Source organism: Schistocerca nitens, chromosome 7 (assembly GCF_023898315.1).
Source record: "Schistocerca nitens isolate TAMUIC-IGC-003100 chromosome 7, iqSchNite1.1, whole genome shotgun sequence".
Classification (NCBI taxonomy): Eukaryota; Metazoa; Arthropoda; class Insecta; order Orthoptera; family Acrididae; genus Schistocerca; species Schistocerca nitens.
In genome coordinates, this window is record NC_064620.1 from 169,041,632 (window position 1) to 169,066,289 (window position 24,658).

At 44.0% G+C, this 24,658-nt stretch overlaps 1 protein-coding gene across 1 annotated transcript in view; it reads right to left on the bottom strand.

Moving 5' to 3' along the window:
* Positions 1 to 24,658, bottom strand: part of LOC126194942 (exportin-2) — a 191,038-nt gene that overhangs the window by 128,531 nt on the left and 37,849 nt on the right. The window contains exons 4-5 of the mRNA XM_049933328.1: positions 23,084 to 23,229; positions 17,984 to 18,091 (exon numbers count right to left, since the gene is read on the bottom strand). Coding sequence (XP_049789285.1) covers positions 17,984 to 18,091; positions 23,084 to 23,229 — 254 coding nt within the window. The remainder of the gene's footprint in view (positions 1 to 17,983; positions 18,092 to 23,083; positions 23,230 to 24,658) is intronic.

The following is a 24,658-nucleotide window of genomic DNA, read 5'->3' on the forward strand; positions in this document are numbered from 1 at the left end:
GATATAGGTCTATAGTTCTGCACATCTGTTCAATGTCCCTTCTTGAAAATGAGGATGACCTGTGCCCTTTTCCAATCCTTTGGAACACTACGCACTTCTAGAGACCTACGGTACACCGCTGCAAGAAGGGGGGCAAGTTCCTTCGCGTATTCTGTGTAAAATCAAACTGGTATCCCATCAGGTCCAGCGGTCTTTCCTCTTACGAGCGATTTTAATTGTTTCTCTATCCCTCTGTCGTCTATTTCGATATCTACCATTTTGTCATCTGTACGACAATCTAGAGAAGGAACTACAGTGCAGTCTTCCTCTGTGAAACAGCTTTGGAAAAATACATTTAGTACTTCGGCCTTTAGTCTGTCATCCTCTGTTTCAGTACCATTTTGGTCACAGAGCGTCTGGACATTTTGCTTTGATCTACCTAACGCTTTGACATAAGACCAAAATTTCTTAGGATTTTCTGCCAAGTCAGTTCTTAGAACTTTACTTTCGAATTCATTGAACGCCTCTCGCACAGCCCTCCTCACACTACATTTCGCTTCGCATAATTTTCGTTTGTCCGCAAGGCTTTGGCTATGTTTATGTTTGCTGTGAAGTTCCCTTTGCTTCCGCAGCAGTTTTCTAACTCGGTTGTTGTACCACGGTGGCTATTTTCCATCTCTTACGATCTTGCTTGTCACATACTCATCTAACGCATATTGTACGATGGTTTTGAACTTTGTCCACTGATCCTCAACACTATCTGTACTTGAGACAAAACTTTTGTGTTTAGCCGTCAGGTACTCTGAAATCTGCTTTTTGTCACTTTTGCTAAACAGAAAAATCTTCCTAACTTTTTTAATATTTCTATTTACAGCTGAAATCATCGATGCAGTAACCGCTTTAAGATCGCTGATTCCCTATTCTGCGTTAACTGTTTCAAATAGTTTGGGTCTGTTTGTCACCAGAAGGTCTAATATGTTATCGCCATGAGTCGGTTTTGTGTTTAACTGCTCAAGGTAGTTTTCAGATGTTGTTGTTGTGGTCCTCAGTCCTGAGACTGGTTTGATGCAGCTCTCCATGCTACTCTATCCTGTGCAAGCTTCTTCATCTCCCAGTACCTACTGCAACCTACATCCTTCTGAATCTGCTTAGTGTATTGATCTCTTGGGCGCCCTCTACGATTTTTACCCTCCACGCTGCCCTCCAATGCTAAATTTGTGATCCCTTGATGCCTCAAAACATGTCCTACCAACCGATCCCTTCTTCTAGTCAAGTTGTGCCACAAACTTCTCTTCTCCCCAATCCTATTCAATACCTCCTCATTAGTTACGTGATCTACCCACCTTATCTTCAGCATTCTTCTGTAGCACCACATTTCGAAAGCTTCTATTCTCTTCTTGTCCAAACTGGTTATCGTCCATGTTTCACTTCCATACAAATACTTTCAGAAACGACTTCCTGACACTTAAATCTATACTAGATGTTAACAAATTTCTCTTCTTCAGAAACGATTTCCTTGCCATTGCCAGTCTACATTTTATATCCTCTCTACTTCGACCATCATCAGTTATTTTACTCCCTAAATAGCAAAACTCCTTTACTACTTTAAGTGTCTCATTTCCTAATCTAATCCCCTCAGCATCACCCGATTTAATTTGACTACATTCCATTATCCTCGTTTTGCTTTTGTTGATGTTCATCTTATATCCTCCTTTCAAGACACTGTCCATTCCGTTCACCTGCTCTTCCAAGTCCTTTGCTGTCTCTGACAGAATTACAATGTCATCAGCGAACCTCAAAGTTTTTACTTCTTCTCCATGAATTTTAATACCTACTCCAAATTTTTCTTTTGTTTCCTATACTGCTTGCTCAATATACAGATTGAATAACATCGGGGAGAGGCTACATCCCTGTCTCACTCCTTTCCCAATCACTGCTTCCCTTTCATGACCCTCGACTCTTATAACTGCCATCTGGTTTCTGTACAAATTGTAAATAGCCTTTCGCTCCTTGTATTTTACCCCTGCCACCTTCAGAATTTGAAAGAGAGTATTTCAGTTAACGTTGTCAAAAGCTTTCTCTAAGTCTACAAATGCTAGAAACGTAGGTTTGCCTTTTCTTAATCTTTCTTCTAAGATAAGTCGTAAGGTTAGTATTGCCTCACGTGTTCCAACATTTCTACGGAATCCAAACTGATCTTCCCCGAGGTCCGCTTCTACCAGTTTTTCCATTCGTCTGTAAAGAATTCGCGTTAGTATTTTGCAGCCATGACTTATTAAACTGATAGTTCGGTAATTTTCGCATCTGTCAACACCTGCTTTCTTTGGGATTGGAATTATTATATTCTTCTTGAAGTCTGAGGGTATTTCGCCTGTCTCATACATCTTGCTCACCAGATGGTAGAGTTTTGTCATGACTGGCTCTCCCAAGGCCGTCAGTAGTTACAATGGAATGTTGTCTACTCCCGGGGTCTTGTTTCGACTCAGGTCTTTCAGTGCTCTGTCAAACTCTTCACGCAGTATCTTATCTCCCATTTCGTCTTCATTTACATCCTATTCCCTTTCCATAATATTGTCCTCAAGTACATCGCCCTTGTATAAACCCACTATATACTCCTTCCACCTTTCTGCCTTCCCTTCTTTGCTTAGAGCTGGGTTGCCATCTGAGCTCTTGATATTCATACAAGTGGTTCTCTTCTCTCCAAAGGTCTCTTTAATTTTCCTGTAGGCAGTATCTATCTTACCCCAAGTGAGACAAGCCTCTACATCCTTACATTTGTCCTCTAGCCATGCCTGCTTAGCCAGTTTTCAGATAAAGCACTTAAAAAATTTCACTGGATTCTTTGCCCCTGCCGCCTGTTATGAACGTTTGAGTCTCCCAGTCTATATCTGGCAAATTAAAATCTCTACACAGAACTATAACATGGTGGGGAAATCTACTCGAAATATTTTCCAAATTATCCTTCAGGTGCTCAGCCACAACAGTTGCTGAGCCAGGGGGCCTATAGAGACATCCAATTACCATGTCTGAACCTGCTTTAACCGTGACCTTCACCCAAATTATTTCACATTTTGGATCTCCGTCAATTTCCTTCGATACTATTGCACTTCTTATCGCTATAAACACGCCTCCCCCTTCACTGTCCAGCCTGTCTCTGCAGTAAACATTCCAATCTGAGTTTAGAATTTCATTACTGTTTACATCTGGTTTCAGCCAACTTTCTGTCCCTAGTACTATGTGGGCATTGTGACCGTTTATTAATGAGAGCAGTTCTGGGACCTTTCTATAGATGCTGCTGCAGTTTACTATTAGCAGATTAATATTGTTATTCCCTGTTGCATTTTGCCTACTCCTACCTTGCCGCGTCTCAGAAGGCGTCTTGGCAGGCCTAGGGAGGGAATTCTCTAACCTAAAAAACCCACATGCGCACTCCACATGTACTCCGCTACCCTTGTAGCCGCTTCCTGCGTGTAGTGCACGCCTGACCTATTCAGGGGGACCCTACATTTCTCCATACGATAGCAGAGGTCGAGAAATCTGCACCCTAGATCTCCGCAGAATCGTCTGAGCCTCTGGTTTAAGCCTTCCACTCGGCTCCAAACCAGAGGACCGCGATCGGTTCTGGGAACGATACCACAAATAGTTAGCTCAGATTACCCCGCGAGCGAGATTTTCCGCCTTCACCAACTCCGCCAACCGCCTGTATGAACTGAGGATGACCTCTGAACCCAGACGGCAGAAGTCATTGGTGCCGACATGAGCAACAATTTGCAGTCGGGTGCACCCAGTGCTCTCTATCGCCACCGGCAGGGCCTCCTCCACATCTCAGATGAGCCCCTGGCAAGCAGACAGAGTGAACACTGGCCTTCTTCCCCGACCTTTCCGCTATTTCCCTAAGGGGCTCCATCACCCGCCTAACGTTGGAGCTCCCAATCACTAATAAACCCCTCCCCCCATACGCCTGCTTGGACCTTGCGGAAGGAGCGGCCACATGTCCACTCACAGGCAGAGCGGGCGATGCCACACGGCCAGCCTCCACATTGACCCTCCGCCTCGTGCGCCACGAACGCCGCTGAACCCGCCACTCCCCTTGGGGAGAGGGTGGCCCAACCGTGCCCGGAACCCGCGAAGATGTCTTGACAGCAGGGACAGTGGGTGAAGCATGTAACACCTGGGGTGTACCATGCGACTCACCAGACTCCCCACTGCCGCTACACTCCGAGGCAGCAGCCTGACTGGCTGACCGCGGCCATCAACACGTTCAGCTGTCCGCGAACAGTGGCCAGCTCCTCCTGCGTCTGTACACAGCAGTCACACATCCTATCCATCCTAAGAAATCAATTTACTGTAGAGAGTTAATCAACTTTTAACTACACTGCTAATTCACTAAAGGCGGCTGATAGTTGACTAAACTGTGGTTGCTAGAAAACAATGAAAATAGCACTACCTGTCTCTGGACTGTATTCAAAACAAACACTAGCGCTACTGGCACTGTGGCTGACTAAAGGGATTCTCTGACTGTATTCAAAACAAACACGAAATCTATGGAACACTATTACTAGCACTCGACAATTAAAGCTTCCTAAAAACAAAAACATATGGTCGAAGAAGTGACAAGTAAGAAAAATACAGTTAATACTTAAATTAACGTAGCTCGCTGGACAGCAGACGTGACGCAGATGGCAGTTACGACGACACTGACTCTACACAGAGTACGCGAAAGAACTTGGCCCCCTTCTAACAGCCGTGTAATGCAATTTTCTAGAGGAACAGAAGGTTCCAAATGATTGGAAAAGAGCACAGGTAGTTCCAGTTTTCAAGAAGGGTCATTTAGCAGATGCGCAAAACTATAGGCCTGTATCTCTGACATCGAACTGTTGTAGAATTTTAGAATATGTTTTTTGCTCGCGTATCCTGTCATTTCTGGAAACCCAGAATCTACTCTGTAGGAATCAGCATGGATTCCGGAAACAGCGATCGTGTGAGACCCAACTCATTTTATTTGTTCATGAGACCCTGAAAGTATTAGATACTGGCTCCCACGTAGACGCCACATTCCTTGACTTCCGGAAGCGTTCGATACAGTTCCGCACTGTCGCCTGATAAAGTAAGAGCCTACGGAATTATCAGGCCAGCTGTGTGGCTGGATTGAAGAGTTTTTAGCAAACAGAACACAGCATGTTGTTATCAATGGAGAGACATCTACAGACGTTAAAGTAACCTCTGGCATGCCACAGGGGAGTGTTATGGGTCCATTGCTTTTCACACTATATATAAATGACCTTGTAGATAGTGTCGGAAGTTCCATGCGGCTTTTCGCGGATGATGCTGTAGTATACAGAGAAGTTGCAGCATTAGAAAATTGCACCGAAATGCAGGAAGATCTGCAGCGGATAGGCACTTGGTGCAGGGAGTGGCAACTGACCCTTAACGTAGACAAATGTAATGTATTGAGAATACATAGAAAGAAGGGTCCTTTATTGTATGATTATATGATAGCGGAACAAACACTGGTAGCAGTTACTTCTGCAAAATATCTGGGAGTATGCGTACAGAATGATTTGAAGTGGAATGATCATATAAAATTAATTGTTGGTAAGGCGGGTGCCAGGTTGAGATTCATTGGGAGAGTCCTTAGAAAATGTAGTCCATCAACAAAGGAGGTGGCTTACAAAATACTCCTTCGACCTATACTTGAGTATTGCTCATCAGTGTGGGATCCGTACCACGTCGGGTTGACACAGGAGATAGAGAAGATCCAAAGAAGAACGGCTCATTTCGTCACAGGGTTATTTGGTAAGTGTGATAGCATTACGGAGACTTTTAGCAAACTCAAGTGGCAGACTCTGCAAGAGAGGCGCTCTGCATCACGGTGTAGCTTACTGTCCAGGTTTCGAGAGGGTGCGTTTCTGGATGAGGTGTTGAATATATTGCTTCCACCTACTTATACCTCCCAAGGAGATCACGAACGTAAAATTAGATAGATTCGAGTGCGCACGGAGGCTTTCCGGCAGTCGTTCTTCCCGCGAACCATACGCAACTGGAACAGAACCATACGCGACTGGAACAGGAAATGAAGGTAATGACAGTGGCACGTAAAGTGCCCTCCGCCACACACTGTTGCGTGGCTTGCAGAGTATAAATGTAGATGTGGATGTAAAGTACAGCGAATTCATCATACAGATAACGGAAGCCCCACAGAAGAAATAACTAGCAAACCTCATGACACAGTAGTTACCTCCCAAAATGAACCAAAACAGCCGAAGGAAACACATATTCTACGCATCTTTCCTTAACAACAGCAACATACACTCCTGGAAATTGAAATAAGAACACCGTGAATTCATTGTCCCAGGAAGCGGAAACTTTATTGACACATTCCTGGGGTCAGATACATCACATGATCACACTGACAGAACCACAGGCACATAGACACAGGCAACAGAGCATGCACAATGTCGGCACTAGTACAGTGTATATCCACCTTTCGCAGCAATGCAGGCTGCTATTCTCCCATGGAGACGATCGTAGAGATACTGGATGTAGTCCTGTGGAACGGCTTGCCATGCCATTTCCACCTGGCACCTCAGTTGGACCAGCGTTCGTGCTGGACGTGCAGACCGCGTGAGACGACGCTTCACCCAGTCCCAAACATGCTCAATGGGGGACAGATCCGGAGATCTTGCTGGCCAGGGTAGTTGACTTACACCTTCTAGAGCACGTTGGGTGGCACGGGATACATGCGGACGTGCATTGTCCTGTTGGAACAGCAAGTTCCCTTGCCGGTCTAGGAATGGTAGAAGGATGGTTTGGATGTACCGTGCACTATTCAGTGTCCCCTCGACGATCACCAGTGGTGTACGGCCAGTGTAGGAGATCGCTCCCCACACCATGATGCCGGGTGTTGGCCCTGTGTGCCTCGGTCGTATGCAGTCCTGATTGTGGCGCTCACCTGCACGGCGCCAAACACGCATACGACCATCATTGGCACCAAGGCAGAAGCGACTCTCATCGCTGAAGACGACACGTCTCCATTCGTCCCTCCATTCACGCCTGTCGCGACACCACTGGAGGCGGGCTGCACGATGTTGGGGCGTGAGCGGAAGACGGCCTAACGGTGTGCGGGACCGTAGCCTAGCTTCATGGAGACGGTTGCGAATGGTCCTCGCCGATACCCCAGGAGCAACAGTGTCCCTAATTTGCTGGGAAGTGGCGGTGCGGTCCCCTACGGCACTGCGTAGGATCCTACGGTCTTGGCGTGCATCCGTGCGTCGCTGCGGTCCGGTCCCAGGTCGACGGGCACGTACACCTTCTGCCGACCACTGGCGACAACATCGATGTACTGTGGAGACCTCACGCCCCACGTGTTGAGCAATTCGGCGGTACGTCCACCCGGCCTCCCGCATGCCCACTATACGCCCTCGCTCAAAGTCCGTCAACTGCACATACGGTTCACGTCCACGCTGTCGCGGCATGCTACCAGTGTTAAAGACTGCGATGGAGCTCCGTATGCCACGGCAAACTGGCTGACACTGACGGCAGTGGTGCACAAATGCTGCGCAGCTAGCGCCATTCGACGGCCAACACCGCGGTTCCTGGTGTGTCGTGTCCGCTGTGCCGTGTGTGTGATCATTGCTTGTACAGCCCTCTCGCAGTGTCCGGAGCAAGTATGGTGGGTCTGACACACCGGTGTCAATGTGTTCTTTTTTCCATTTCCAGGAGTGTAATAATCACTGCAGAAGAAGAGGCACTACTCTGCAAAAGGTTAAAACACAGCACCAAAAGAACCAAGAGAAGCTCATCAGCAGTGTCACACAGATTTCAACTATCACCTTCAAGAAGCAAGATGACAAATTAGCAGACTGCAACAAAATTAATAAAATTATTGAGAAGGACATTGCAAAACCATTCCCAGCTTACAAGAGAAGAAGCCCTCTTATGTACCATTGAGACTAAATTAAACATGAAAAATGAAATAATTGTAAGAGCTGACAAGTATAATACAACTGTTCTAATGATCAGAGCAACATACTTAGGAAAAACTTTCGACTTCTTCCAAGCCACTATATAACAGAAATACCTAAAGATCCAACACCCAGAATACAAAAAGACATTAAACACATTTCAAATAACACAAACTTCCTACTCACCATCCAAGAAGCTAGACACATTGTAACAATGAGCCCACAAGCACCTTAACTCAGATCACAACCAAAGATACACAAAAATGGGACCCCATCAGGCCTATCGTGAACGGTAGGAACAGCCCAACATTCAAACTCAATAAAATGCTCTTCAAAAATTGCTCTGTGCCAATAGAGCCCACACTACAGATAATTAATACCAACCTACAAAACCACAAAAAAATCCCTTTAACTCAGATTACTGAATGAATGGACCGGTTTGAATTAACACTTTCAGACAACAATTTCAAATTCAACAATAAACTCTACAAACAGATGGCCTAGCAATGAGCTCAAACCTTTCCAGATTGTTAGCTGGAATATTTATAAACAATTTATAAGACAAAGTCCTGAATTCCAATCACCACCTCCTCAGGAACATCATCTACTACTAAGGGATGACACTATCATTTTAATCATTGGCACAAAAGATGACATCAGTGAACTGAACCACTGCTTCTCCTGTCACCCCACAGCCCACAACATTGCAGCATTCCAGTACATGATCAGTAGTGCTATCCAACCACCACTCTCCAAAGATACATGTGAACAAAAAACTGAAATAATAAAACAAACGGCTATTGAAAATCGCTATAACAGCTCCATAGTAGTCACCATAAAACATTCAATAGTGCAAAACAATCACATCACAAAAAACATAACGAAAACACCTTCCATACATTCCCATTTCTAGGTAATATTTCATATCAGATTGCCAATGTCCTCAAATGAAAAGCAATAAACATACACTCTACCACAGACAACAAGATTCGACAGAAGTTTTCTCACAACAGCAACGCACGAAACCCACTCCATCGTTTGCGTGTGTACAAAACTGAATGTTTGGACTATGACTGTTTCAACGTAGGTCAGACAGGTACATCATTTGACATTAGAACCAAAAAACACATAGCACCACTAGAAAACAAAAAATATCTTGCATCAGCAACAGACACCCACCTGCACGAACAAAACACCATGTTAACAACAAAAATATCTGCATATTACACATCCAACCTAAAGGCAAATAACTAGACATCCTTGAAACATTCCAAACATACAAACACCAAAGAAAACCATTTGAATCCATCTTAAATGACAAAAATGACAACATTTACAATAGCATCATCTCTGTTTTCACCAACAGCCTATGTTATTAAATTTGCAATGCATAAATATGTAATTGTTTTACCATGACATCCCCCAAATGTACAATGGACTGGGCTCATTTACAAAAATACCATCACACCAACAGCTTGTACCCCCTCTCAGTTTGAAACAATACATACGGCACAAACAATGCATTACCCCAACCTTTATAGTTATTACATGTACCAGATATGATCTTCAGAATCCCCTGCTTTGGAAAGTTTGCTCTCATCCAATCACTCCTTCCACTCTCTTTCTCTTCTCTCTTTCTCTCCCTCCACCTCCGGCCATTCATCACTATCTCTGAATCCCAACCAAAATGGTTGTATATGTATAATTTTACCACTGTTGCCAAGATAATTATTGTACTTAAAGTTTGCAAAATGTCACCTGATTATATAAATGAGTATGAAATTTAAGATATATAAACTTGACAAAATCGGATTTATATATCACCTGAAATATTTATTCCCACACATATTCTTTGTACTTCGTGATAATATTTCTCTTTTGCTATATGCTTCTTGCACCTAATAGTTTCCAGATGCCATCTTTGATCACAAAATATGACAGTGTGTGTTAGAACAGTGAAAGGAACCCGTGACTACTGGAGTTATTCTATTTTACTTATTTTTTCTGTTATATATAAGTGTAGTTTTTAGTATTTAAAAACATCTTATGAAATAGCGTTTTATTTCTCCACTACACATAGCCCCAAGTTCCTCCAAAAATCTTAACACAATGCAAACATATGCCCTACTAACAAATGTAAATCCACCTGATGGAGGTTCAAGACTTAGAAACGTATCGTGGAGATAAATAATCAGTGACTGGTCACAGTAAACTTGTTATTTTATTCAACACAAAATCAGTTAATAGTAATGCAGGAGGCGGTCTAAATCCAAATAAGAAAATAGGAACTGGATTAAGCAACTATGTATCGCATAGCAAAGGCATCATTGTAGCCGAGATAGATGTGAAGCCAACATCCACCACAGTAGTACAAGTTGATATATGTATCAGATCCACAGATGGTAAGGAGATTGAAATAACAAATGATGAATGTGCAATGTACATGAGATGGACGAAATACCCTCAGACTTCAAGAAGAATGCAACAATGCCAGTTCCAAAGAATGCAGGTGCTGATGGGTGTGAATATTACCACAACATGAGATTAATGGGTCACACTTGGAAAATACTGTAACATCCAGCTTCTTGTAGCTGTATTGCACATTTGTGTTAGTAACGGTGTCTTTGTCACCTAAAAGGTGTCATCTCACAATGTCCAATCTCAAAGGTAACTTAACGTTCACAACTGTTACAGCATGTATTTAAAGCAAACCTGTTTTGTATCCTCATAATGACACTATTAGCACCACCCTTATGCACCTAGCGCAAAATTTTAGGAGTCATCATCTTTCAGATTTAGAAACACCCCTACCAACTTTCATTTATGTTGCACAACTCCTCCTTGGTGCTGCGATTTTTTTTTTTTCTGTCAGTTTGTTTAGAGATCTAAAAAATTTCAACAGATCAGCCCCTCCATGAACCCATGTGGCGAAGATATCAATGTATCTAAACCAAACCAGTGACTGAGGGCTTATCAATCCCAGGAAAGAACCCTCTACATCTACATCTACATCTACATTTATACTCCGCAAGCCACCCAACGGTGTGTGGTGGAGGGCACTTTACGTGCCACTGTTATTACCTCCCTTTCCTGTTCCAGTCGCATATGGTTCGCGGGAAGAACGACTGTCTGAAAGCCTCCGTGCGCGCTCTAATCTCTCTAATTTTACATTCGTGATCTCCTCGGGAGGTATAAGTAGGGGAAGCAATATATTCGATACCTCATCCAGAAACGCATCCTCTCGAAACCTGGCGAGCAAGCTACACCGCGATGCAGAGCGCCTCTCTTGCAGAGTCTGCCACTTGAGTTTGTTAAACATCTCCGTAACGCTATCACGGTTACCAAATAACCCAGCGACGAAACGCGCCGTCTTCTCTGGATCTTCTCTATCTCCTCCGTCAACCCGATCTGGTACGGATCCCACACTGATAAGCAATACTCGAGTATAGGTCGAAGGAGTGTTTTGTAAGCCACCTCCTTTGTTGATGGACTACATTTTCTAAGGACTCTCCCAATGAATCTCAACCTGGTACCCGCCTTACCAACAATTAATTTTATATGATCATTCCACTTCAAATTGTTCCGCACGCATACTCCCAGATATTTTACAGAAGTAACTGCTACCAGTGTTTGTTCCGCTATCATATAATCATACAATAAAGGATCCTTCTTTCTATGTATTCGCAATACATTACATTTGTCTATGTTAAGGGTCAGTTGCCACTCCCTGCACCAAGTGCCTATCCGCTGCAGATCTTCCTGCATTTCGCTACAATTTTCTAATGCTGCAACTTCTCTGTATACTACAGCATCATCCGCGAAAAGCCGCATGGGACTTCCGACACTATCTACTAGGTCATTTATATATATTGTGAAAAGCAATGGTCCCATAACACTCCCCTGTGGCACGTCAGAGGTTACTTTAACGTCTGTAGACATCTCTCCATTGATAACAACATGCTGTGTTCTGTTTGCTAAAAACTCTTCAATCCAGCCACACTGCTGGTCTGATATTCCGTAGGCTCTTACTTTGTTTATCAGGCGACAGTGCGGAACTGTATCGAACGCCTTCCGGAAGTCAAGAAAAATAGCATCTACCTGGGAGCCTGTATCTAATATTTTCTGGGTCTCATGAACAAATAAAGCGAGTTGGGTCTCACACGATCGCTGTTTCCGGAATCCATGTTGATTCCTACATAGTAGATTCTGGGTTTCCAAAAACGACATGATACTCGAGCAAAAAACATGTTCTAAAATTCTACAACAGATCGACGTCAGAGATATAGGTCTATAGTTTTGCGCATCTGCTCCACGACCCTTCTTGAAGACTGGGACTACCTGTGCTCTTTTCCAATCATTTGGAACCTTCCGTTCCTCTAGAGACTTGCGGTACACGGCTGTTAGAAGGGGGGCAAGTTCTTTCGCGTACTCTGTGTAGAATCGAATTGGTATCCCGTCAGGTCCAGTGGACTCTCCTCGGTTGAGTGATTCCAGTTGCTTTTCTATTCCCTGGACACTTATTTCAATGTCAGCCATTTTTTCATTTGTGCGAGGATTTAGAGAAGGAACTGCAGTGCGGTCTTCCTCTGTGAAACAGCTTTGGAAAAAGGTGTTTAGTATTTCAGCTTTACGCGTGTCATCCTCTGTTTCAATGCCATCATCATCCCGGAGTATCTGGATATGCTGTTTCGAGCCACTTACTGATTTAACGTAAGACCAGAACTTCCTAGGATTTTCTGTCAAGTCGGTACATAGAATTTTACTTTCGAATTCACTGAACGCTTCACGCATAGCCCTCCTTACGCTAACTTTGACATCGTTTAGCTTCTGTTTGTCTGAGAGGTTTTGGCTGCATTTAAACTTAGAGTGAAGTTCTCTTTGCTTTCGCAGTAGTTTCCTAACTTTGTTGTTGTACCACGGTGGGTTTTTCCCGTCCCTCACAGTTTTACTCGGCACGTACCTGTCTAAAACGCATTTCACGATTGCCTTGAACTTTTTCCATAAACACTCAACATTGTCAGTGTCTGAACAGAAATTTTCGTTTTGATCTGTTAGGTAGTCTGAAATCTGCCTTCTATTACTCTTGCTAAACAGATAAACCTTCCTCCCTTTTTTTATATTCCTACTAACTTCCATATTCAGGGATGCTGCAACAGTCTTATGATCACTGATTCCCTGTTCTGTACATACAGAGTCGAAAAGTTCGGGTCTGTTTGTTATCAGTAGGTCCAAGATGTTATCTCCACGAGTTGGTTCTCTGTTTAACTGCTTGAGGTAATTTTCGGATAGTACACTCAGTATAATGTCACTCGATGCTCTGTCCCTACCACCCGTCCTAAACATTTGAGTGTCCCAGTCTATATCTGGTAAATTGAAATCTCCACCTAAGACTATAACATGCTGAGAAAATTTATCTGAAATGTATTCCAAATTTTCTCTCAGTTGTTCTGCCACTAATGCTGCTGAGTCGGGAGGTCGGTAAAAGGAGCCAATTATTAACCTAGCTCGGTTGTTGAGTGTAACCTCCACCCATAATAATTCACAGGAACTATCCACTTCTACTTCACTACAGGATAAACTACTACTAACAGCGACGAACACTCCACCACCGGTTGCATGCAATCTATCCTTTCTAAACACCGTCTGTACCTTTGTAAAAATTTCGGCAGAATTTATCTCTGGCTTCAACCAGCTTTCTGTACCTATAACGATTTCGGCTTTGGTGCTTTCTATCAGCGCTTGAAGTTCCGGTACTTTACCAACGCAGCTTCGACAGTTTACAATTACAATACCGATTGCTGCTTGGTCCCCGCATGTCCTGACTTTTCCCTGCACCCGTTGAGGCTGTTGCCCTTTCTGTACTTGCCCAAGGCCATCTAACCTAAAAAACCGCCCAGCCCACGCCACACAACCCCTGCTACCCGTGTAGCCGCTTGTTGCGTGTAGTGGACTCCTGACCTATCCAGCGGAACCCGAAACCCCACCACCCTATGGCGCAAGTCGAGAAATCTGCAGCCCACATGGTTGCAGAACCGTCTCAGCCTCTGATTCAGACCCTCCACTCGGCTCTGTACCAAAGGTCCGCAGTCAGTCCTGTCGACGATGCTGCAGATGGTGAGCTCTGCTTTCATCCCGCTAGCGAGACTGGCAGTCTTCACCAAATCAGATAGCTGCCGGAAGCCAGAGAGGATTTCCTCCGATCCATAGCGACACACATCATTGGTGCCGACATGAGCGACCACCTGCAGATGGGTGCACCCTGTACCCTTCATGGCATCCGGAAGGACCCTTTCCACATCTGGAATGACTCCCCCCAGTATGCACACGGAGTGCACATTGGTTTTCTTCCCTTCTCTTGCTGCCATATCCCTAAGGGGCCCCATGACGCGCTTGACGTTGGAGCTCCCAACTACCAGTAAGCCCACCCTCTGCGACCGCCCGGATCTTGTAGACTGAGGGGCAACCTCTGGAACAGGACAAGCAGCCATGTCAGGCCGAAGATCAGTATCAGCCTGAGATAGAGCCTGAAACCGGTTCGTCAGACAAACTGGAGAGGCCTTCCGTTCAGCCCTCCGGAATGTCTTTCGCCCCCTGCCACACCTTGAGACAACCTCCCACTCTACCACAGGTGAGGGATCAGCCTCAATGCGGGCAGTATCCCGGGCAACAACAGTCGTAGTCCGATCGGGGGATGCGTGGGACGAGCTGGCCGTCCCCGACAAACCCCCATCCGGAACCCCACAGCGATGCCCATTGGCAACAGCCTCAAGCTGTGTGACCGAAGCCAACACTGCCTGAAGCTGGGAGCGAAGGGATGCCAACTCAGCCTGCATCCGAACACAGCAGTTGCAGTCCCTATCCATGCTAAAAAGTGTTGTGCAAAGAACGTCTGAACTAATCTACAGAGAGCGCAAACATATCGACACAAAATTTAAACGGTTATTAAAATACAAGATTGCCTAGTAAATGCAGTAATGCTGCTACTTGCGCACTGCTGACACACTGCTCGGCGGCGGAAGGAGACTACGCGAGTTTACACTATTCAGGTACTAAAACGCAATGCTGCAACTCTCAAATACTATAATACGCCCGAAATTTATGAATTAAACAATGCAAGTACCAAAAACACGCAAATAAATTAAGAATTAAACAATGTAACAAATGAGTGAGCTAGGAGTATACGACTTGCTGCTGCAGCTGCTTATCCAACGGCGGCACGAAGCACCCTCCACGTGACCCATGAAAAGACTGGCACAAGAAGGAGCCATCCTGGTTCCCATGACCGCTGATCTGTTTGAATGCCTGCCTCTTAAAGGTAAAGTAGTTGTTGGAAAGCATAAAGCTGGTTATGGTAAGCACATTCTCTCAATTCAGTTTCACATGGTCCTAGTCCAAATCTCATGCCACCTTCCTTGATGATGGTCTCATTCTCAGCAAGGTCAGCTTCTATTCACAATATACACTAAAACAACAGTACTTACATCTTGACAGTTGGCATTATTTTCATGTCAAATGTTCCCTGCCATACAGCCTTGGCATTTGAGGCAACTATATTTACGAAATAGCAGTGCCTGTGTTATTAAGAAGTATGATGCAATGTTCCTTCGGACAGACAAACACGACTGGAGGAATAGGCACTGCAGAGACTACAGCCATCACGAAATAGAGGAAATGTATTCACGATTATAAATATGAACCACCACTGGCTGTATATTAGAATAACGACAATGAAAATTTGTGCCGGACCATGACTTAAGCCCAGATTTCCTACTTTATGCAAGCGGCCACCTTAACCGCTCATGCTATCCATCCACATATCACAGCCACATCCCAAGTTCTATATTTTATCATTTATGTGTCACAGTATGCACTCGTGTTATGTGGCACATGGATGACAATATATGGAAGTTTGGGTCTGGCCGTGATTTGTGCATGGATAGCCAAAGCGGATAGGGCGAACACTCCAATCAACTGGGAAATTGGGTTTGTGTCCCAGTCCAGCACAAAATTTTCATTATTGTCATTCCAATATACAGCTGATGATGATTCATATTCACAATTGGAAATAAATTTTCTGCACATGGATTTGTTCAGATGCACACATTTTACTACAATACATATCCATTCTCACCTCTGCCTTCACTGTACATAATTATCCTGCCAACCTAGTTCAAAAGCAGATTTCCCACACCATCAATTCAATCATGGTAGTACACTTCCTGTCACTCAGTAATATCCTGGTCTTTAATGTATTATGCAGCTACTAAGATAGGCCTAAAACTGCCTAAAATCATGCCCTGAAATAAGGTCCAATCTGTCTGGTATTTTGTCCATCCCACTCACATTAGCTTTTAGTCAAACCCCTACCAACCTCTTCAATATCTTGGTCAAAACCTATCCTCCTCCTGCACCCAATTCCCTTCTCTATGGCTCCTATCCCTGCGACCATCCTCACTTTAAGACTTGCCTGATGCACCCTCCTACTGGCTACTAGCACCTACACCAGCCCTGTAACAGGTAAAACATATACTATCAAAGGGAGAGAGGGAAAGCAAGCTGTGAAATGACATGTCATGTACCAGCTGTTACGTAATGTTATGTATTTGGCCTACTACAATGGTATGACTACCACCATGTTATAAGTTAGGACGAAACGGCACAGACATAGTGTATATTGCCAACACACAATATTCTGTTGCACAGCATGCTCTACAGCATGATAGTAATCACCTCAGTGCCTATTTCACCACACGTGCTACCTGGCTTTTCCCCCCCCTGACAACAGTTCCCAGAACACCACAGATGGGAACTGCCTTTAAAACACGATTGAGTCTCGTCACTCACCTGGTCTAAAGTTTCCTTAATTTCTGTGGTCTCAGCATTTCCTTTATTTTCAGTAACTATTCCTTCTCTTTGCCTTCTTTTATTTTTGTATATTTTTTTATTTTCCAACCTGCCTAACCTGATTGTCCTCCTCACATGTCTGCCATGTATAATGCACTTAGCTTGCCACTCTTTTTGACTCTCTCATGATTGTTTTTCAGTAATCGGTGTCTCGCTTATTACCCTACCTTCCACCTTTAAGTTTTGAGGTTTTCAAATCTTTTGTGGTGCACACACCAACAGTCAGTCTTTCCTTCTCATCCTATGTAGTAAGTCTCCTCTTACTTAGGATTCTGGCATACTTTTCTGTAACTATTCCCATTTCCCATAGCTTTAGCCATCCATTTCCCTCATCCCTCTTCCTTTCAGTACAACTGTTCTATCAGGAGAAGAAACCACTGGCTCTCAAACATCGAATTTCCTCTTAAGTGTTTTCTCTGCCCATTGTTTGGTGAGTACATTTCTTTATCTACTCATATTTTCAAAGATCTATTATTTTGTCCACCTTAAGGTGGACAAAATGATAGATTTTCCCCCATAGGTTCCCCCCCCCCCCCCATCTTCTTTGCAAAAGAGGGAACATTCCACAGGCCTCATGAACAGTGGTTGTTGAAGTAAGACCAGAGCTCACTGGAAAATAGGACTTACTAACCTGAAAAGCTCTCAGTTCACGAACCTCTGGTTTGTCAAACCTGTACCCAGATACTGTTGCTAGAGCTCCATGAAATGCAAGCCACATAGCACCACCCAGGGCATGTGTAACTTTAGAAAGCAATACACACACAATATTGTCACAACGACTCTGTACATTTTGCATTACTGTACAACAGTTTTATCTGCTCACTTAGAAAAACAATTGTGATAATGCTTAGCCCTAACGTTCATAGAATTAATTCCTAAGTCAGTGAGGTCTCCAAATCTAAAACAGCCATTAAACTTAGCCTATAGATCATATTTACATAATCGGCAGTACACTCAAGGGGATGATAAAAATATTTCTCCAATCAAAACCTAATGGCACACAAAATTCGACAATTCCCAACACCATTTTGACCAGGGTTTGTACATTAAGCACGAGTTGCATATGTACCTCTGGGCTAAAATTAACATCTATCTGTATCCTAATCAAAAAATCTTAACCACAAAATGATACATACCTGGAAATTGAGAGAGTAGAAAACTTTACATATAATGACCAAGGAGCTGTAGATTACTTTCAAAGCTTCTGGATTGTTAGCATGCACAGTTCTTAGGTTCATTGTGGCCTTTAAAAAGACAACAAAGGGCAACGGTCATGAAACAGGTAACATAGTGAGCAACGCAAATTGTAAAGAGAGTAGAACAACAACTAAAAATATCTTCTTACATCCATATTTAAATTGGATTCTGGTGTGACACAGCTGGTATAATTTTTATTAAAAATGAAACTCCTCCAGCTGTACTTAAGATTTTATATTTATTCACTACTAGTTTCAACATTGCGTCAAAGCCATCTTCAGGCCTGTACACTTTGATGAAATCAATTGTGTGTGGCTGGGTACTAGAAGTTTGATGAGACCAGTACGTGCTCCACATTGTGATGTAGAGCAATTACTGGTCTCACTGCGGACTTCTAGTACTCAGCCACACACAATTGATTTCATCGAAGTGTACAGGCCTGAAGATAGCGTTGATGCAATGTCGAAACCAGTAGTCAATAAATATAAAATGTGAAGTACATCTGAAGGAGTTTCATTTTTAATAAAAACTAAAAATATGTCACACTGTGAAAAGATGAATCCTATCTTTTCCAAAGCACAAATGATCTAGCACATAATACAATCACTGGCAAGTGTTAATACATATTTTATAAATATATCTAAAAACAAAGATGATGTGACTTACCAAACGAAAGTGCTGGCATGTCGATAGACACACAAACAAACACAAACATACACACAAAATTCAAGCTTTCGCAACAAACTGTTGCCTCATCAGGAAAGAGGGAAGGAGAGGGAAAGACGAAAGGATGTGGATTTTAAGGGAGAGGGTAAGGAGTCATTCCAATCCCGGGAGCGGAAAGAATTACCTTAGGGGGAAAAAAGGACGGGTATACACTCTCACACACACACATATCCATCCACACATATACAGACACAAGCAGACATATTTAAAGGCAAAGAGTTTGGGCAGAGATGTCAGTCGAGGCAGAAGTGCAGAGGCAAAGATGTTGTTGAATGACAGGTGAGGTATGAGTGGCGGCAACTTGAAATTAGCGGAGATTGAGGCCTGGTGGATAACGAGAAGAGAGGATATATTGAAGAGCAAGTTCCCATCTCCGGAGTTCGGATAGGTTGGTGTTAGTGGGAAGTATCCAGATAACCCGGACGGTGGAACACTGCGCCAAGATGTGCTGGCCGTGCACCAAGGCATGTTTAGCCACAGGGTGATCCTCATTACCAACAAACACTGTCTGCCTGTGTCCATTCATGCGAATGGACAGTTTGTTGCTGGTCATTCCCACATAGAATATGCATCACAGTGTAGGCAGGTCAGTTGGTAAATCACGTGGGTGCTTTCACACGTGGCTCTGCCTTTGATCGTGTACACCTCCCGGGTTACAGGACTGGAGTAGGTGGTGGTGGGAGGGTGCATGGGACAGGTTTTACACCGGGGGCGGTTACAAGGATAGGAGCCAAAGGGTAGGGAAGGTGGTTTGGGGATTTCATAGGGATGAACTAACAGGTTACAAAGGTTAGGTGGACGGCGGAAAGACACTTGGTGGAGTGGGGAGGATTTCATGAAGGATGGATCTCATTTCAGGGCAGGATTTGAGGAAGTCGTATCCCTGCTGGAGAGCCACATTCAGAATCTGATCCAGTCCCGGAAAGTATCCTGTCACAAGTGGGGCACTTTTGTGGTTCTTCTGTGGGAGGTTCTGGGTTTGAGAGGATGAGGAAGTGGCTCTGGTTATTTGCTTCTGTACCAGGTCGGGAGGGTAGTTGCGGGATGCGAAAGCTGTTGTCAGGTTGTTGGTGTAATGCTTCAGGGATTCGGACTGGAGCAGATTCGTTTGCCACGAAGACCTAGGCTGTAGGGAAGGGACCGTTTGATGTGGAATGGATGGCAGCTGTCGTAATGGAGGTACTGTTGCTTGTTGGTGGGTTTGATGTGGACGGACGTGTGAAGCTGGCCATTGGACAGGTGGAGGTCAACATCAAGGAAAGTGGCATGGGATTTGGAGTAGGACCAGGTGAATCTGATGGAACCAAAGGAGTTGAGGTTGGAGAGGAAATTCTGGAGTTCTTCTTCACTGTGAGTCCAGATCATGAAGATGTCTTCAATAAATATGTACCAAACTTTGGGTTGGCAGGCTTGGGTAACCAAGAAGGCTTCCTCTAAGCGACCCATGAATAGGTTGGCGTATGAGGGGGCCATCCTGGTACCCATGGCTGTTCCCTTTAATTGTTGGTATGTCTGGCCTTCAAAAGTGAAGAAGTTGTGGGTCAGTATGAAGCTGGCTAAGGTAATGAGGAAAGAGGTTTTAGGTAGGGTGGCAGGTGATCGGCGTGAAAGGAAGTGCTCCATCGCAGCGAGGCCCTGGACGTGCGGGATATTTGTGTATAAGGAAGTGGCATCAATGGTTACAAGGATGGTTTCCGGGGGTAACGGACTGGGTAAGGATTCCAGGCGTTCGAGGAAGTGGTTGGTGTCTTTGATGAAGGATGGGAGACTGCATGTAATGGGTTGAGGGTGTTGATCTACGTAGGCGGAGATACGTTCGGTGGGGGCTTGGTAACCAGCTACAATGGGGCGGCCGGGATGATTGGGTTTGTGAATTTTAGGAAGAAGATAGAAGGTAGGGGTGCAGGGTGTCGGTGGGGTCAGGAGGTTGATGGAGTCAGGTGAAAGGTTTTGTAGGGGGCCTAAGGTTCTGAGGATTCCTTGAAGCTCTGCCTGGACATCAGGAATGGGATTACTTTGGCAAACTTTGTATGTGGTGTTGTCTGAAAGCTGACGCAGTCCCTCAGCCACATACTCCCGACGATCAAGTACCACGGTCGTGGAACCCTTGTCCGCCGGAAGGATGACGATGGACCGGTCAGCCTTCAGATCACGGATAGCGTGGGCTTCAGCAGTGGTGATGTTGGGAGTAGGATTAAGGTTTTTTAAGAAGGATTGAGAGGCAAGGCTGGAAGTCAGAAATTCCTGGAAGGTTTGGAGAGGGTGATTTTGAGGAAGAGGAGGTGGGTCCCGCTGTGACGGAGGACGGAACTGTTCCAGGCAGGGTTCAATTTGGATAGTGTCTTGGGGAGTTGGATCATTAGGAGTACGATTAGGATCATTTTTCTTCGTGGCAAAGTGATACTTCCAGCAGAGAGTACGAGTGTAGGATAGTAAATCTTTGACGAGGGCTGTTTGGTTGAATCTGGGAGTGGGGCTGAAGGTGAGGCCTTTGGATAGGACAGAGGTTTCGGATTGGGAGAGAGGTTTGGAGGAAAGGTGTTGTGTTTCCAGATTGTATTGATTAGAATTTTGAGGTTTTGGGGGAATGGAGCTGGAAGTGGGAGATTGAGTAGATGTGAGATTCAGTAGATGGGTCTGTGTGCAATAAGAGGAGGTTTAGGTTTGCTGGAAAGGTTGTGAAGGGTGAGTGAGTTGCCTTTCCGGAGGTGGGAAACCAGGAGATTGGATAGTTTTTTGAGGTGGAGGGTGGCATACTGTTCTAATTTGCGGTTGGCCTGTGGGAGGATGCTCTGAACAGCCGGTGTGGATGTGGGAGAGGAAAGATTGAGGACTTTTATTAGGGATAGGAGTTGATGGGTGTGTTCATTGGCTGAGTTGATGTGTAGGTGAAGGATTAGGTGGGTGAGGGCACTGGATTGTTCAGTTTGGAACTGGTATAGGGACTGATGGAAAGAAGGGTTACAGCCAGAGATGGGAACTTTAAGTGTGAGGCCTTTGGGGGTAATGCCAAATGTCAGACAAGCCTGAGAAAATAAAATATGCGAGCGTAATCTGGCTAGGGTGAAGGCATGTTTGCGGAGGGAATGTAAATAAAACTTAATGGGGTCGTTGTGGGGGTGTTGTGAGGGTGCCATGGTATTAGAAGGTGGAAAGTGTAACATGAGGTTGAGATGAAAATGAAAATAACTGGAGAAAGTAACTGGAGATCTGTTGTGAGAAAAGGCGAAAAAGTTTTGGTTAAAGTTGGGCTATGTTGATCCTGTGGTGAACTTGGGTTGGTAGAGAACGATGTGCACATAGGTTAGGGGGTTGTGTTGCCGCCAAAACACGTTAAAGGATGGAGAGATTCAGGAAAATTTCGAAGAAACGGCGTGTAAATGCGTTAAAAAGAGTGGTTTTGTGGTGGCAGATTATGAAAATGAGGCTAACAATAGTCTGGCGAAGAAATAATGACGTTAAAACCTATGGGAAGCGGCTAAAAATTATCAGTGATGTGGGAAGAACGGAAATGGAAATAAAGCGAAAGTTATCAGAACTAGACGAAAAGGTTGTTTAATAGCTGAAATGAACTGTTTGTGGACTAGAAACGGTGGATTTCATAGCAGCGGTAGTGTTGAAAGCGGAAAAAAATTTTTGGTTATGGTTCGGAAGTGGGCGACGTATTATTGAGTCTATATAGGCGGGATAAAATTGTATAGTAGATTACGGTAAAAAGGAGAAGGTGAATACAAAGTGAAACTACTGGCACAAACAAAAAGAGAAAATAAGATGACAGAAAAGATTTCGAAATACAACAGTGACAATAACAAATGTAATTGTTGGGTTCAAATTAATGATATAAATTAATAGAGGGAAACATTCCACGTGGGAAAAATATATCTAAAAACAAAGATGATGTGACTTACCAAACGAAAGCACTGGCACGTCGATAGACACACAAACACAAACATACACACAAAATTCAAGCTTTCGCAACAAACTGTTGCCTCATCAGGAAAGAGGGAAGGAGAGGGAAAGACGAAAGGATGTGGGTTTTAAGGGAGAGGGTAAGGAGTCATTCCAATCCCGGGAGCGGAAAGACTTACCTTAGGGGGAAAAAAGGACGGGTATACACTCGCACACACACACATATCCACCCACACATATACAGACACAAGCAGACATATTTAAAGACAAAGAGTTTGGGCAGAGATGTCAGTCGAGGCAGAAGTGCAGAGGCAAAGATGTTGTTGAATGACAGGTGAGGTATGAGTGGCGGCAACTTGAAATTAGCGGAGATTGAGGCCTGGTGGATAGAAAAAGGTACCTACCACAAAAAGCTTTGTAAGTGGCTCAGCGAAATTGTCTAGGACTTCTTTGATTTCTGTCCATAGTTCCTGCGATTTAAATTCATGTCTGTATCTTTTGAACAATGAATGAGCTGTATGAAGGACACCATTGATGACATGGAAATCTCCTGAAACAAAAAAGTGGGACATTTCAATGTAAATTCTAAAGCCCTCTCAAATTAAGAGATATACATTGACAGTTGTCATGTGTAGTCAGTAAAGAGAAGAAGATATTTTCTATTATCAATATAGTGTTTGAAATTGCAGTAACCTCAAGATAAGAGTGGACAAGAATGGTACACATTTGTAACAGCCATTCAAACACAAGAATAATTGATTTTTAATTAAATTATACTGCATGTAAAGAACATATTATATGAAACAGAATAATGTGAGGAAAAACGAGTTGAGTGGATACAAGGAAGACTGGGACAATGGAAGAAATGAGCCCACAGCCAAGACTAACTTGACCTCATAAAAAGGGAAGACACAAAATAGCACTACGAGAGAGAGAGAGAGAGAGAGAGAGAGAGAGAGAGAGAGAGACGGGGGGTGGGGAGCAGTATTAGGGTGGGATGAGAAAAGTCACACTGAGGGGCGGTTATTCAAAAGAATTGCACACCACATTTTTTTCTGTCTGCATGAAACATGACAACTTCGTTTCAAAGCTTTCATGAAGAAAATCCATGATGAATCACCCAACTGTTTCTTTGCCCTTATATATTATTCCAACCAGAGAAACAATAAGGACTTTACAACTTTGGAATGATTTAGAAATTTACTGAGATAACTTACAGAATCAGTAGATGTGTCATTTTGCAGCAAACAGGCTCAAGTCTGATTCACATAGTGCACCAGTACCCCACCACCAGGAGCACCAGCATAGTGCACTTAAAATGTGTTACTCTCCCTGGTGCAGAGTGTGGTGTCACTGATATTGTGTATTTGGATATGCTTGAAATCTTTTTTAATTCCACAGATTGATGAAGATGACAGAGCTGGGATGGTTAATCACCAACAAGACGATGCACCACTTCATTTCCTAAGTTCGAGCTTTCCTCAATAATAGCTTCCCAGGTTGGTGCACTGGCCATGAAAGGCTAATCACATGGGCACCTTGCTCCCCGGACTTGACACCACTGGATTTCTTTCTTTGGGTTTTCATTAAAGAGAGAGAAAGAAAGAAAGAGAGAGAGAGAGAGAAAGAGAGAGAGAGAGAGTGTGTGTGTGTGGGGGGGGGGGGGGGGGGTGCGCACATTTTTTCCTCCCTCCCAAACCATTTAGCCGTCCTGAAAAATCCAATCTACACTGCTGTTGCACAACTTATGCCCAATTTGTTGTAACAAGTGTAGGGAAAAAATTGATTACCGGTAGGATGTTTGCTGCACCACAAACGGTTGTCACATGAAATCAAAATGACACTTGACACTCTTATGTGAAACTTGTGGTTGTTTGTTACAAAATGACACATCTGCCAATTCTGTAAGTTATCTCAATAAATTTCTATATCATTCCAAAGTTGTTAAGTCCTTTCTGACTCACCCTGTACTTGACATC